Raw genomic sequence first — 15742 nt, forward strand, 5'->3', positions numbered from 1 at the left:
GCTGCAGGAAAAACCCAGATTTTTTTAAAATTGCATCCACATTTTGGTAAATTCCACAAAATTTTGTGTTTTACAGTTGATTCCATTTTTATTATAAAATTCCGCAATTCTGTCTGTTTTCCACATCGCGGAAATCATACCCTACCATTAGCTAACCTCACTGACAGTGTCACATGCCATGTTGAGGTGGTTCATGCTTTGATCCACAAGTCTGAAGAGGATTAAGTTTGTCATTGTCATAACATTATTTTAAGCCGCAAAATGGCTGGTATTGGAACATTAGACTGGGCGCTTTTTTATGCTTTTTTATTTTTATTTTCACCTTGCAGCACAGCCGAGCAGGACTCCATGGCTCCCTCAGAGAGCTCAGGCCCTGCCTCAGGTCCCGCTACAGCTCCCACTACAGCCCAGCAGCAGAGAGTACCCATTCACAAGCCCTTCACTCAGTCCCGGCTTCCCCCTGACCTCCCCATGCACCCTGCTCCACGCCACATCACTGAAGAGGAGTTGAGGGTGCTCGAGGGCTGCTTGCATCGTTGGAGGAGTGAAGTGGAAAATGACACTCGTGGTGGGTCTACCCGCCTCCCATTTTCAGCCCTTTATCTCTGTCTCTCTTGTAGTTCATCACTCTCTCTGTGATATTTCAAAAGTAAACATCAGACATGGCACTCACTAATGGACTGCATATGTTCTTCCCACCAGATCTGCAGGGCAGTATAACCCGAATCCACAGAACCATTGAGCTAATGTACTCTGACAAATCTATGATGCAGGTGAGCAGCACTCCTCTGAGATCAGTCCTTTTGTAATATCAGTTGCATCAACTGCGTCATTTATTAATCAGCATTGTGTTGGTCCAGGTTCCATACCGGCTTCACGCAGTTCTGGTCCATGAAGGCCAGGCCAATGCAGGACACTACTGGGCTTACATCTACGACCCACATCAGCGTTGCTGGATGAAGTATAACGACATCTCTGTCACCAAGTCATCCTGGGAAGAGCTGGTCAGGGACTCGTTTGGAGGCTACCGCAACGCCAGTGCCTACTGTCTCATGTATATCAACGACAAGAAGCCCTTTCTTATAGAAGGTACAAGTGACATTAAGTTTACTCAGTAGTAGGATTCATCTGTATCTATGAGCTGTGAGCATTGCTGGTTTAGAAATTGTGTAAGAAGTCTGTATTTTATTTTTTTTGTCCATTTTCTCTGAAACACAGACAAATATTTGTTACTTACTTGTCTGGTGAAGGACTGATTGAGTCATTGGAAACATATTTACTGCCATCATTATTGAAAAGATTTTCTGGTTAACTGTTTTTCTCTGATTTGAATTTTTCTTCCTTCGGCTTACTCCATCACTTCATTTCACTCCCTCACTCTTAAACACATAATCTCATACCTTCAGTTACCTACGTTGTCTTACATCTAAGCTTCTTGTTAATTTATCACTAGAATAATGTAGCACTTATGTTCAATAGTGTTATCTGTTGGATCACTTAAATTAAAATAGTCAAGCTAATTCATTCCACTACAGTTCTTAGTGCTTTTGCCAGCTCCGACATGCCATTAATAAGTGAAAACGACAAGTCATGGCCAGAACAATTTAGCTGATTGGTCCTCTTTAATTTATTTAGATTTGGTGATAACAAAAGTATTATTATTATTATTGACTTGTAATGTTGAAAGTGAGGCACTAAAAATAAATTATTATTAGTAATTTCTTTCTCTGTTGAAATACTATAAACACACGTCATTCATGTTTTGTAGCGGACCCAATACAGTCTGTTCATTGTTCTTCTCTATTGTTTGTGCAGAGGAGTTTGATAAAGAAACAGGACAGGTACTCAGCGGCATGGACAAACTGCCCCCAGACCTGAAACAGTTCGTGAAGGAGGACAATGAGCTCTTTGACAAGGAGATTGAGGAGTGGGACGCCCTTCAGGCCCGCAAGGCCCAGCAGGAGAAGTTGGCCCTGGCCGCAGCAGCAGCAGCCGCTGCTGCCTCGGCAGCATCCAGCACCTCCACTTCCTCCTCTTCCCCTCAGCCCATGAGTATCGAATCCAGCCCTCCAGACAACGCAGGTCAGGCACTTACACTTACAGGCACAGAGAAGGAATTAAGAGTAGAATACTTAATTGAGAATCAATACTTGGTAGGACGATAAATACAGAAAACTCTTGTTCCCTAGAGAGTTCTAAAAGGATGAAGAAATGACCTTGAAATATTGCTCCATTTGACATGTTGTATACAATATATACTGGCAGTGGAAGGTATTTGTTACTGGATTAGATTCAACAAGACAAGTAATGAGTCCCAACTGATAATTATTACCTAAGTTTTTGACTTTTCCTTGACACCAGTGACACTGTGGTTTAGGCCTTTTTGTGGATGACAAACACATAGAAAATCACTTGAAAATGCTAGTGTGAAAGGAAAACTTTTGAAACATAAAGGACTGTGCATTTCTGCATTTCTCTGATGGTGCTGGTTGCCCTCCTGCAGCACCCCAGCAGGACCCAGAGTACATGGAACAGCCGTCACCCACCAATGACTCCAAGCATCTTCAGGAGGACACAGAGAGGGCCATCTCCAGGGCTGCTTCTGAACAAGAGGAGAGAAGCCCCGAAGCATTGTTAAATGCTGTATGTAAAACATGCAAAGACACATAATGCACCTCACTCACACCAAGTCATTGTCACACATCATGTACCTGCATCAACTTATTATAACGATAATAATAATAATAATAATAGATATAGCCGCAAGCAGCAATTCGCAAAAGGCTTTTTTGCGCAGAAGGAAGAAGCTCAATTCGCCAAAAGTAAAGCCGCAAGAAGCAACGAATGGGTTTCAGGCTTCACAAAGCCAAGCAAAGTTACCTCAGTTCATCAGTCAGGTTGTTCCAAAGTTGTGGTGTCCTAACAGCAAAAGTTCTGTCCCTTTTAGTCTTACATCTTGACATGGAAACTGCCAGCTAATTCCTGTCTGAGCACCTCAGACTACATGAAGGCTGATAAGAAGTAAATAATTCAGAAATACAGTCTGAAGCTAGGTCACGAAGTTAGGGGTGGGCGACACGGCAAAAATATCATATCACAATTTTTTCAGGCAGGATCATGATCCACAAACTTATTGTGATTTTTTTTTTTTTTCATGTTGATTTTTAAGACTATTTTGCAAGTTATTGAAAAGTACTCAAGATTCAAAAAAATGTTATTGTCCATCACATGATAGACATTTGTCTTAGGTTAGGGGTTCACAAACAACGTAAAAACATACACCCATGACAGCCATAAAGACACAAAATTACATTAAAACACAAACCCATAAATAAATAAGAGCAGGTGTGCAAATCTGCATTAAAAAGTAGTGACAGTCTATTTGGCCTTATTTAAATTGGATATTGCAATGTGAAACCAAACTAACAGTACAACCAAACAAATTTCACAGCTGATAAGCAAACAGTTGATGTTGTGTAGAAGTGTTAGTGTGTCGTTTCAGATAACTAGCAGAATGTGCACTGTTTAAAAAAAAAAAAAAAAAGGCATCAACACAGTACACCTGAGCTGACATCACGCTAGCTTGCAGCATGTCAGAAGTTAGTGCTACCAGTTACCAGGTGAGCTAACTGCTACCATTGGTGTTTACCTGCAGCCCAGCTGTCAGTTTAACATGATGTGCAGCAGTTGAGCTTCCTAGCAGGACATTAAACCTGCTGTAGATTTCACAAACATGCTACCAAGCATCAAAGCTGTGAGCTAACTGGTGAGCTGGCGACGTGATAATGTTTACCGTTAAAAACAGTTTGGGTTCCTGATGTGAACTGTGCAGATAGTTTGCTCAGCTGTGAGCACGTTTTTACCTGAAATCCTTGTCACTGGAGGTCATTTTCTCCAGCAGATTGGAGACGTGGCATGAGGTATGCTCGCTATGTCGATGCTGTTACCAGTTAGCCTCCTGTTAGTAGACTGTGCTCCATCAAAGAGCAAGTTAGGATTTTGAATCTGTATGCAGATTGTCAGGGCCAATGTTAAGGATCTCACTTTTATCTGGATTTAACTGAAGAAAGTTATCAGACATCCAGTTTTTAATGTCAATTAGACACTCTTTATGGTGGACAAGCGAGTGGGGTTACCGGGACATATAGCTGCGTATCATCAGTATAAAAATGGTAGTCATTGCCATGCCTACAAATTATATCACCTAGTGAAAGCATATATAATGAAGAAAGAATTGGTCCCAAAATGGAGCCTTGGGGCACCCCAAAATGTACTAGGGACGGGGGTGAAACATGGTCGCCAATAGAAACAAAACATTTGCAGTTTGACAAGTAGGAGGTGAACTACTCCAAGACTGTCCCAGATAAACCAACCCAGTGTTGTAGTCTACTGATGAGAATGATGTGAATTGTTGTATCAAAGGCATAGTAATATGAGAACTGAACAATCACCTGAATCAGCAGTCCTTAATAGATCATTGGCTGTTCTAACAAGCGCAGTCTCAGTGCTATGGTATTTTCTGAAACCTGACTGAAATTTTTTATAAATGTTATTTATCAGAGCCTCCATGAGTGGTAGAGTCCATCTGTCTGTTTTTTCAAGGGCAGCCTGGAAATAAGTCTATAGTTGCTGTAATTTAATGGGTCTAGACCAGGATTTTTTAAGAGTGGTTGAATACAAGCGGTTTTCATATAGTCAGGGACACAACAAGAGGATAGTGACAGATTAATTAAAGTGAACAACCAGGGGACGATGGCATCTAATACACTGTAGATGAATTTAGCGGGCATAATATCCACAGGACCAGATGAGCATTTAAATTGAGACATAATGTCTATAGGCTTGTTTTGGGAGATTGGTGTAAAATGAGATAGAGAGGTACGATTGGGACGATGGGCATCAATAAAAGAAGTAGGAACCTTGATCTTTGATCTTATCCTATTTACCATATTAATAAAAGATTCAAACATTTGTCAGGAAAGGATCCACACTGATTAAAACTGACAGGGTTTAGTAGTATTAAAAAGAACCCTGGGACTGTGCTTATTAGACTGTATTAAAACAGAAAATTACGTGGCTCTTGCATTTTTTACTTGGTCATTGTAGGAGGTCATCAGGTCCTTCATTTGCTGATAAAGCACCTGGAGCTTTGTCTTTCTCCACCTACGCTCTACTCTCCTGCATTCTCTTTTAAAAGAATGTCATCAGTGATCCAAGAAGACAGATTCTCACTACGCTTTCTGGATTTAAGAGGTGCAACCTTATCTAAGATGGAGGTACAGAGAGAGTTAATATGGTGCACCAGATTATCAACATCTAATGCACTGATTATAATATTACTGGAAAAAATGGAAGAGAATTTTGATGGGGTGCAAAAAAGCACCATCTGTAGTTGATTTAGTGACTCACTCTGGAGGACACTATCAATACAATCCAATACATAAGTGGTCAGATACATAAAGGTCAGTAAAATTAAATGTACCAATATTAACACCATGAGTAAAAACCAGATTAAAAATATGGCCACAATTATGTGTAGGCCTTGTAATATGCTGTATTAGATTAAAAGAACTGGTTATATTTATAAATTATATAGAATATATATTAACCCCAGTCTGTGTTTTGATCTAGTTTTATTGTATTGCATCCACATCATGTTAACTCGCATATTTTCTAGTAATTCTAATTCTAATTAACTGCAGCAGTTTTGACATCATCAGCTGAGATCATTTCAGTTTTTTGGGGGGAAAACCACAATCTTGCAGTGTTCAGATATAAAACGATGTTTCAAAATACAGTTTTTTTGTAATATCTTACTGTTTAGTTTCCCTCTACTTTCAATGTTGCTTGCTTTTCCATCATTCCTCTATCCTCCCTGTCTCATCTGTCCCATTCTCTCTACAGTCTCTTCACCCTCCCACTTCCCCTCAGCCTGAGGTGCAGGTGAGCACCCCGTCCACCCCTCCTCCTGACCTGGTCACAGAGGATGAGTCCCCTGGCCAGCACACAGTAGAGGTGGCAATTCCTAACGTGGGGACGTTTGTCATTGAGTCAGAGGAGGGGGGATATGACGACGAGGTAGCTCTCGCCCCAACAAATCTTCTCTCCTCCCTTTTTTGTCCCGAGAAGTCTGTGTCTGTATGATATATGGAGTGAGAGCATCACCGCCCGTTCACATGGCTCTACATAAGATTTTTCACACCTGAGAGAATCTGACACATCATGCTGACTTATTTCAAGAGATTGGCTTGAGGATGAAAATGCTGGGCAATAATACTAACCTCTTTGTTGGCCTTCCTACATGACTCTTGTGTGAAAAGTCTCTTCTTGAGCCAAATTGCATCTTGGCACAAAGGCAGATTGACCTTTTTTCAGAAAGATTAGGTCTGCTTCTTCACACGTCACTCTTGTGTTTAAAAAAAAAGAAAAAAAAAAGCCCTGGTTTCAGGTTGTGGTTTGAATTAGCTGTTGTATGTTGCCAGTTTCATACCTAAAACCAAATGCACCTACAGGGGTCTTTTATTATAGTTTGCTTTTGGTTTGGCCTGATTTCAGCAGTAGTAGTAATTTCTGTTGTACAGTCAGTATTCCAGCCTGTCTCCCTGCACTGTTAGCTCTCTGTCACACAGTTGTCATATGGCTGCCTTGGTGTTCGCACATTATCCTTATGAGGATTACGCATCGTGCCATTGAACTGGCTGACTGTGTCCCTCACAGTTGTCACTCTAACCAATGCATGGACTGCTGAGTGATGTCTAGCATGCCCTGACTGTGGTATGCTTTATCGTCGTGCCTCAGAGCACATAACATAGTGGTTGACCTTGTTTGGTTCGTCACAAGGACCCATTGTTTTTGTTTAACACGGTTCCTGCTTCCTGGGCAGACAATGATGACCCCGAACATGCAGGGTATCATTATGGCCATTGGCAAGTCCTGCAACGTATATGAAAAGAACGGGCCTGAGGCAGCCTTTTTTAAGGTACACTCTATCTCTTCTTTTCCTCATTCTCTCTCCACCCTCCTTCCACTCCATACTCCTTCTCTTTTTTGTGCATCCATTTGTCTGTCTTCTACTGTGTAATTTCCAACAGTGCTGTAGTTAGACAAAAACACTTGGATTACAGTATTCAGCAACTATTACAGTAACTCAAACCTGACAAATGGGAGTTCAGAAATGGCTGTTAAAAAGAGTAGTCTAACAATTCTCTTATAACATTGTCAAGACTCACAATGGACAGGTTTTTTTTGTTTGTTTTTTGAAGGATCAAAATTGGTGCTGCAGAACTGGAGATGTTATCCTTTTTATTCCACACATTCTTCACTCCTATCAAAAACCGGCGCCTGCATCTCCATCAATGCAACTCGATGACCGATGGTCAGAGATTGGATGTGTTATGCTAGTAGCGGCTAATGTAGCCTCAAGCAGAGATGAGGAGAGGTCTGGTAACCTCACTTCTGTCTATCTCCACACCCCCAGATTTTTTTTTATCAGTTCTTCACAGTTTCCTCTGGAGCCACAAAAGGCTTTATACAACTTTTTCTCATACGCAGTAGTACTCCCCAACACCTGAAAACAGATTTTGATGTTTAAAATCGATGGAGTTCCCCTTAAGTCAAACGATTGGAGGGGCAAGTTCAGCACGAGTCTGTAGTCAGACTTTCTGCGCAGCCTCTGAGGAGACAAAATCACATTGTTTTGAACTTTGTGCGAATAAAGTTCTCAATGCTTGTCTCATCACTCTAAAGTGAGCACTTACCTCTCAAATCTCAAATAAATCAACCAAGAGAAAGTGCAAACTGAGTAAACAGCTGACAAAATAAATCCTAAGAAGGAAATTTGGTAAAGATGCAAATAATGTATTGATAAAAAAAAACTATGAAGACTCAGATCTCAATGATAATCATGTTAAATTGTGTATCTGAGAGTTTTTCAGCTCAGAGAGAAAGGGACAGAGACCAAGGGCATAAAAGAGAGCAAGATAGAAATATTTGATATTCATGTACCAGTCACCTATGGACACACAGTGTCCTGCTGTAGCAATTCTATTGTGTGTTGCATCTATCTCAACTTGAACCTTTTTACAGCAAAAAGAGGGAAGATTTCAATTGTGATTGCATGTGATGTTTGTTTTCATCATGTCATTGTGAGCTTACTCCAGCATTTACAGAATCCATCGGATAGTTTTTACACCTATTTATTTATTTATCCTGTCACAGTTGGAGGCCATTTAACAGATTTTAAGCAAATTTGAGCTTGTAATACAGAAATGCAGATGCTTTTCCGAAGTGTGAGTGTAAAACGGTCAGTTATTTGGTCAGTGTTTGTAATATGAGGGCAACAATTACTTCAGAAATCCATTTAATTGCAAGTGAAATCTGCTGCACATTACCTTTTTTAAGTTCTTGACTCACGAGGAGCTGAATAACGAAGTACCCATGTCTACACCACCTCAACCTCAGAGTCTTTAACCATAACTTGTTCCCACTTTGTCTCTCCGATCAGGCCATCAAGCTGGAATATGGTCGTCTTTTGAGATTCGCCCAAGAGGACACGTCTCCCGAGAACGACTACCGACTTCAGCACGTCATCGTCTACTTCATTCAAAACCAGGCACCCAAGAAGATCCTGGAGAGGACTCTGCTCACACAGTTTGCTGACAGGAACCTGGCCTTTGATGAGAGGTAGGTCAGATTTTTCAAAAAAAGATACCAATCGTTGAATTTTCTTTTCTTCTGGTTGCCTTAAACCTAAAAGAATGAAGTTAGATAATTTACATAAAATCAATGCCTCACAATGACCAGCAGAGGGCAGCAGACACCTTAACTATGACATGCAGTATCTGAAGCAGTCCTCCTGGTTCACTGTCAGCTCAGACTGACTGTCTCATCTGGACAACGCTTTAACGCTGCAAATCCTCTGTGATGAGTACTCCTCTACCTTTTGTTCAAACACAAACCTTAAGAGACACATGTCCAATAATGACTTTTTTATAATACTTCTGGCAAATATCAAGATTCCCTCCCTATTAACATTGAGGTGCTCATGTCATTAGGGTATGTAATGCCTCTTACTATCTCTTAAAACTTTCCAACTATGCTTGTTGGCCTCAATCCATATTCATGAGTGAAAAATTGATTTCTCCCTTCTCCTCTATTTTGAGCAAGATAATTAGATTTATGTGTGCATGTGGCCTCAATAGGAGCCTCGGGAGGAGTGTTTCACTTCTCCTCTCAGCACTAAAGAGTGATTCATTAGGCCATGTTAAGGCCTAGGGGCAGGGTGGACCGTTTCATCTCCTGGAGTACCTCACAATGACTCACCACTCTCAACACTAACGCCGGCTCCCCTTCCTGTCCCCCCACCTCCCTCCACAGATGTAAGAGCATTATGAATGTGGCACGTGCCAAACTGGACCTAATTAAGCCTGAGGAGGTCAACATGGATGAATATGAGGTCAGCAGTGGTGTCTTTATGGAGTTTTATTTTAACTAAAATTTGAGTCCTTGTTGACTGCCTTTAAGGTAGTATTACACATTGTTTTATATCCTTTGCCATGATGTTTAAAAATGCTAGTATTTGCCAGTCGATATTACACATCATGTCTTAAATTTTTCCTTCTGTATCTTATGTTTTCTTAATCAGATGTGGCATCAGGACTACAGGAATTTCCGCGAGACAACCATTTTCATGATGACCGGCTTGGAGCTCTTTCAGAAGACAAAGTACGGTGACACCTTTCCGGTCCCCCACCTAATACTGTCTACTGTTGGGAAAAATCAATCTCTGTCACCAGCTATCATGTTCGAGCTTTAACTCATAAGAGTTTAGAGTTGCACATTACATCTGGTAGTCAGTAACTGTTGAAATGTCACCTGCAGAGGGCAGCAACTTGCAGCTATCTTTTATAGTTGTGCATCTGTAGTGAGTTCATTGAGTTTATTCCTTTTGGATGGTTTACTCTAAGTTCTCAGTGCAACTTTCATATGCAATGCAGACTATTTTATCTGAATGTAGTAACTTCTTTTCTCTTCCTTTGCAGTTACGTTGAGGCTCTGATGTATCTGATTTATGCGCACCAGTACAATAAGGAGCTTTTGACAAAGGGGCTGTACAGAGGACACGATGAGGAGCTTCTTGGTTATTACCGTCGAGAGTGTTTGCTGGTGAGGCAACCCGTGCGGTAACATAATGATTTATTTCAAACATCTTTTCAACTCTCAATTAGAATCAGTGGTCATGTTTATTCCTATATGTCATATTTCTTCAATTAAATAAAGAGATTACAAAGTAGCTCTGCACAGGATCTGTTTTGGGAAGGAAACCTTTTGTGTCTAGCAGTTGTTCCCTGTGATCCCAGTCTTTTCTTTGTAACTCCCTTTCCTCTGTGTCAAACTTCCCCTGCTAAAGTGACTCAGCAAAACTAAAATGGCCAGACACCCCCCCCCCCCCCCCACCCCTCCCCCCCCGCCCCCTTCAGAACTGAGCTGTGGTACTATAATCAAATAGCTTTTGCTGAGATATTGCTTTGGCTTGCTCGCAGCCCACAAAAGATTCCACTGAAGGTTTTTCATCTGATACTGACAGATGAAAATCCTTTCAGCGTTGTGATGTGAGCCCCTTTTCATTTCACTCCCACCGAGCTTCAGGGCTGCGCTCTGGCATTTTTTGGTAAAGGGTGAGGGTATTTTGGTCTGATCAGCCTCATACTGGTCTTTAGCAGCCCTCTTGCTGCTGCACTCAGTAACCTTACACCAGCATTGTGCTCATAATGTAATCATTGGAGTGGGAATAGGAAGCAGGAGGGCCAGCGAGTGTAAACACATTACCATGAGACACAAGCATGTCCTCAGCTAACCTCAAACCTCAGCGCTGCACAGCCCGATCGGTCATCTTAGATCTCTGGCCAGAACCTCTGGCTCCGTCCGCTCAGCTGTTTACCTTCAGCTCTTGTTTTAATTGAAAACACTGCTAACATTGACACAGTTAATGTACTTGGATGTTTTGCGAATCCAGCCTCGCAGCCCCTGATTCCAAACTGGCTTGCAAAAAACCGGGTCGTTTCCTCAGAGAGGAGGAGGTCAGGGAGTTTGTCTGTGACAGCAAGGTGGTTTTGGCCAAGAACAAGAAGAAAAGCCTGTATCCACATGCATACAAGTGCGTCAGGACCCACTTCAGCTCCGGTGGCTGTAGAATATTCTGTGAAATTAATGATGTCTGTGGGATTATTGTTAGTACTTAAGCTGTCTAGTACTTATCTATTATAAGAAATGGAAAACTTCTCTAGAAAGAACAACACAAGGACGGTGAAATGAATGAGGCAGTGAAAACGGAAACACTGAAGAATATACAAATTTATGAAGTGAGCAATGTGTTTTCTTGGATGAAGTTATTTTGAGAAATTCTGAATTAGTAATCCTCGCTTCCTTGGTTTAAAGACCCCCTCCAGACATATAAAAATACTCTACTTTGAAGAATAATTTGTGTTTGATATGATTATTCCACAAGAAAGCTCAATTACCACTTCTTAAAATGACATCTGCTCCTTCTCCCTCATTGAAAAATCCAGAATATTTGAATACGCAAATATTTTTCATATCAAAAATTTCCAAGATGTCTCCTACTTCACTTTTAACTTAATTCTCAGTGTATGTGAACAGGAGGCTTCAGGTTTCTACGTCACACGTGCGTAAATTGCATACTGGATTACGATTGGCTCCAAAGTTGTGATGTCACAAACCACGCTCATAATACACTCCTTCTAGTGTCAAACTGGACATAAATTCTGAACAGTGAAGCTCAAATATCTAACTGAAGGGAAAAGAAGCAAAACACATAGTTGAGCGGAAATGAACTCCTCAGGGCAAATGTTAAAGTCGTGTAACAGCTTTACATGGAATTATTGTTGTATTAGACAAATATTTTAGTAACTGATAAAATCTTATGTTTGAAAGACTCATCAGTGCTTCCCTCCCCTCCCACCACAGAAATTAAACGAGCAAGCAGCCGCCATGTTTGAGTCCGGAGAAGAACCGGAGGTGACCACCGGTCTAGGCATCATGAACGAGCTGGTGGTGCCCTGCATCCCTCTGCTGCTGGTCCACGACACCGAGAGGGACCTGCTGGCAGTGGAGGACATGAGGAACCGCTGGTGCTCCTACCTGGGCCAAGAGATGGAATGTGAGTCCTCGGGGGAGAAGGGAACAGCCTAGACTCGGCCTATTAGATATTTCTGGAGAGTTGAAGTCTTAGGTTACTAGTACATTCCCCGTCCCCCTGCCAAAGGTCATTATAATCAGGCCACTGCTCAGTTCACACATTAGAAAGACTCTGAGGTTGAGCGGCAATTCTTCTTGTCCTAGGAAATCTGAAAATGAAAAAATTATGTTGATGTTATCTAGAACAACACATGGTGGACACACATTTTTAAAATTTTAAACGGTTCAAAATTGCATGAAGATACTTCCCCAAAATCGGAACCAGGACAGCTCAATTATCACACGGAAGAAACTCTCTGCAAGAAGTCACAGCTTTAATTGTCTAACGCTTAGAAAGAGATCACAGAACCTCTTCTAGCTATTCAGCTCTGAGTTGAGTCAGTATATCACACATCAGCGTATATCAGTCTTTAAATAATTGAAAGCCATACAGTATATATATATACACATATATTTAGATTGTCTGTCTGATTGCACTAAGAAAGGTTCAGAGAATGCCCCTGAAAATGTATTTCCTGGTAGAAAAACAACATTGAAACGGATTCAGCTTTTATCAGTATGTTCCAGTATCAGTCCACAGAGAGCTCGCTCTCAGAGTTCCTGGCCTTTGTTCAGGAAAAGCTGAGTATTATCACCCAGACTCATATTCACTAGAGTTTTACAATCTGTTTGTGTTGTGGAACATGCTTTCAAACTACTTGCGATATCGCATTGAAAATATTTACCCTGTGATTTCTGTGTTTCGGCATCAGATTGTGGATGCAAGGCCCATACAGTTAATCATTTGACTATCTCTCCGTCTGTCCTCCTTCTGCTGGCAGCCAACCTCCAGGAAAAGCTGACAGACTTCCTCCCTAAGTTACTGGACTGCTCGACGGAGATCAAAAGCTTCCACGACCCCCCCAAGCTGCCCACCTACTCCACCCTGGAGCTGTGTGAACGATTTAGCCGTGTCATCGCCGCCCTCGGCAGGGTGCCCACCGAGGGGAGATGAGCTCGGAGGGACGGCCAGGCACCTCTCCTTTATCCCTCGCCCGACCCTGGGCGTAAATCCATGGACCTCTCTTAACCCATGCCTTCCTTATAAATCCAGGGGTCACTCGCTTTCTAGCTGTTATTCCTCTGTTACTCTTTTGCTGCTATAGGTTTTATCATTATAAATATTATTTCACTTTTATTTTAAGCAAAAACACAAACGGAGGAAGGAGGAGGAGGAGAGGAGAGGACGGACTGTTGGGAGGGAAAAATGAAATGAGAGGGGAGAAGTTGATGGAAAAACAGTGGCAATCCTGCAGTGGTTGAAAGCCAAGCACATTCTGCTTCAGCTTTGCAAAAAAAAAACAAAAAAAAACATGAGTTTGAGGGTTTTTCATAGTTTATTATTGTTGTTGTTGCTGTTTGATTCAAGCTTCCCCAACTACGCTCATAGCCCTTTCTAAAAGCACCCTTCTCTGCGTGAAAAGGATCACCCTGCTGCTCTGCCTCCAGTTTGGTACAGTATTACCACGTTTTGTTTTATTTTTCTAAGGAAGTAAGGAAGAGAGCCTTCAGATTTATCAGCGGCTCAGAGTATCTCAAATGGGTCTCATGTCTTTGTGGACTGCACCAGAATGAGATGTTTTAAGTGCTGTGGTAGACAGCCATGGACTTTCTGTGGCTTGTTAATAAATCGAGAGAATAAAATTTTATTTATGGCCCTTTTAGGCCAAATAAACAAACTTTTGCCTGATGTTGATTTTTTTTACTTTGCTTGCACAACAATTTCTCATACTGAGATTATCATTATTATTATTAATAACATTGAACTTCATTGTTAGAAGTGAAATGGTCACTTTTCATTTGAGACGTTATGATGATGGACAGAGAGGGTGAGTGTCGGGCTGATTGGCATTATGTATGAATCAAACCTGAGTTCTGAGGTAAAAAGAAGTTAAACCAGTTTGTTAACCCGCTGTGCTAATTCAGCTAGTATTATGCATCTTATTAGACTCAGAATTTCATTAACGTGGGGATACAAACTCCAAATACAGCATGTGGCCAAAATAATAAAAAATAAAAAACAGACTCAATTTTAGCTGCTTTGAACTGTGTTTTTTAATGATGTGATTTTGGACTAATTTCCTGGAGTAATACTAATTTCCGGGAACACGGACCCCTACAAACAACCCTGAAGGCAGTCAGCATTTTCAGAAGCCTTTTCAAAATGTTGCTGCCAGCATTGTGCAGAACATAAGATGAAAGCAATCTTTCAAAATGGTTTTGAAAGTCACTGCCGTGTTTCGATTTTTACTCCAGGCTGTAACTCAGAACCATGAAAACGAATTACTCTGGAAGAATGCAACTTTGTCTTTTAGTTTTGATCCAATCCTGTATTCTCTCCAGTATACTGCACAGATTTGGTACATGCACACATCACCTATTTGTTTCTTGATTCTCTAGAAAACTGGGCTGTAGCCTGAGATCCTTAAACTGGGCCTTACTGGCTAGGTAATTTTGTATGAGCCGATGTTTTATTCATCATCTTCAATATGCTCATTACAAGCTGTCAGGAGGTATAAGAAAAAGATTGGTGCTGTTTTTACAAAAAAAACACACAACATAGAGGAAAAAAAATTGGAGGATTTCTGAATAATTTTGAAGACTTAACACCCTCCCGATCAAAAAGATGCCAAGAAGCCCAATTTAGCATCTAAAACATGTTACGATAAGGCAATTACAGTAGAATAGTAGACTATTTTGCATTTACTACTTTAGAAATAAAAAATTAATATCTTAACCCTGCACTGGAAGGCAGAAAAGACTGTTAGTAGCGAAACAGTAAATTATATGGAAATATTGAGATGTGTTCAGTTCAATTTTTAAAGACTTGGAGTGACCTCTTGGTTAAACTTCAGTTGTCTGTGTGCTCCTGGAAAAAAATAAGACCTGAAACAAACTTTGCATTGGGCAGACAAACTCTCTCTGGTGGTTGACAGTATTTCTATTGTGTCTGTCACTGACCTGGGATGAACTTCTATTGACAAGTTACAAGTGCTTGAGAATTCCTTCACATCTGTGTGTCTGCCAGTGTTGGGCTGTCTGACAGCTTAGCAGAGGCAGTAAAAAACAAGACTAGGTCAAAACCTAGTATATGGCAGGACTGTGTATGAAACGCTAGAAGGCTTTTCATTTGAAATGGGAAGTTTTAAATTGATACAGGAAGTGGCAACCAAACCAATTTGACATAGGACCACATAGGGTCTTTATCAATACCAAGTATGCCAAGTTTGGACTCTGGAGTACAAAATTCTGAGGACGCAAGGACACAATATGAGCATTCTGCCTGCTGACAGCAGCAGCTCAGCTTCAACACACCTACCTGACTGTAATGTGACAAAATAATCTCAACTCAAAGCTCCACTAAAACTTTTTTCTCACAAAAAATAACCTCATTGACAGAGAGATGCAGTAAATGATGTTATTCAGTCTGTAATGTAGCTATGATAAAAATCCAAACTGTTATGTAGCTTAATAAAATAAATCGAAA

General features: G+C 41.0%; 1 protein-coding gene across 4 annotated transcripts in view; it reads left to right on the forward strand.

Annotated features, from left to right (window-relative positions):
• Positions 1-13935, forward strand: part of usp25 (ubiquitin specific peptidase 25) — a 28830-nt gene extending 14895 nt beyond the window's left edge. For 2 of the 4 annotated variants that reach the window (XM_042431070.1, XM_042431069.1), the window contains exons 14-26: positions 330-568; positions 703-773; positions 861-1089; positions 1816-2082; positions 2504-2643; positions 5905-6078; positions 6884-6979; positions 8504-8682; positions 9376-9454; positions 9644-9723; positions 10041-10164; positions 11986-12178; positions 13038-13935. In XM_042431070.1, the coding sequence (XP_042287004.1) occupies positions 330-568; positions 703-773; positions 861-1089; positions 1816-2082; positions 2504-2643; positions 5905-6078; positions 6884-6979; positions 8504-8682; positions 9376-9454; positions 9644-9723; positions 10041-10164; positions 11986-12178; positions 13038-13210 (2044 nt within the window). In that variant the 3' untranslated portion in view covers positions 13211-13935. The remainder of the gene's footprint in view (positions 1-329; positions 569-702; positions 774-860; positions 1090-1815; positions 2083-2503; positions 2644-5904; positions 6079-6883; positions 6980-8503; positions 8683-9375; positions 9455-9643; positions 9724-10040; positions 10165-11985; positions 12179-13037) is intronic. The other 2 variants (XM_042431071.1, XM_042431072.1) reach the window with 2 other exon arrangements.
• Positions 13936-15742: the final 1807 nt, after the last annotated feature.

The sequence above is a fragment of the Thunnus maccoyii genome, chromosome 13, assembly GCF_910596095.1.
Source record: "Thunnus maccoyii chromosome 13, fThuMac1.1, whole genome shotgun sequence".
Classification (NCBI taxonomy): Eukaryota; Metazoa; Chordata; class Actinopteri; order Scombriformes; family Scombridae; genus Thunnus; species Thunnus maccoyii.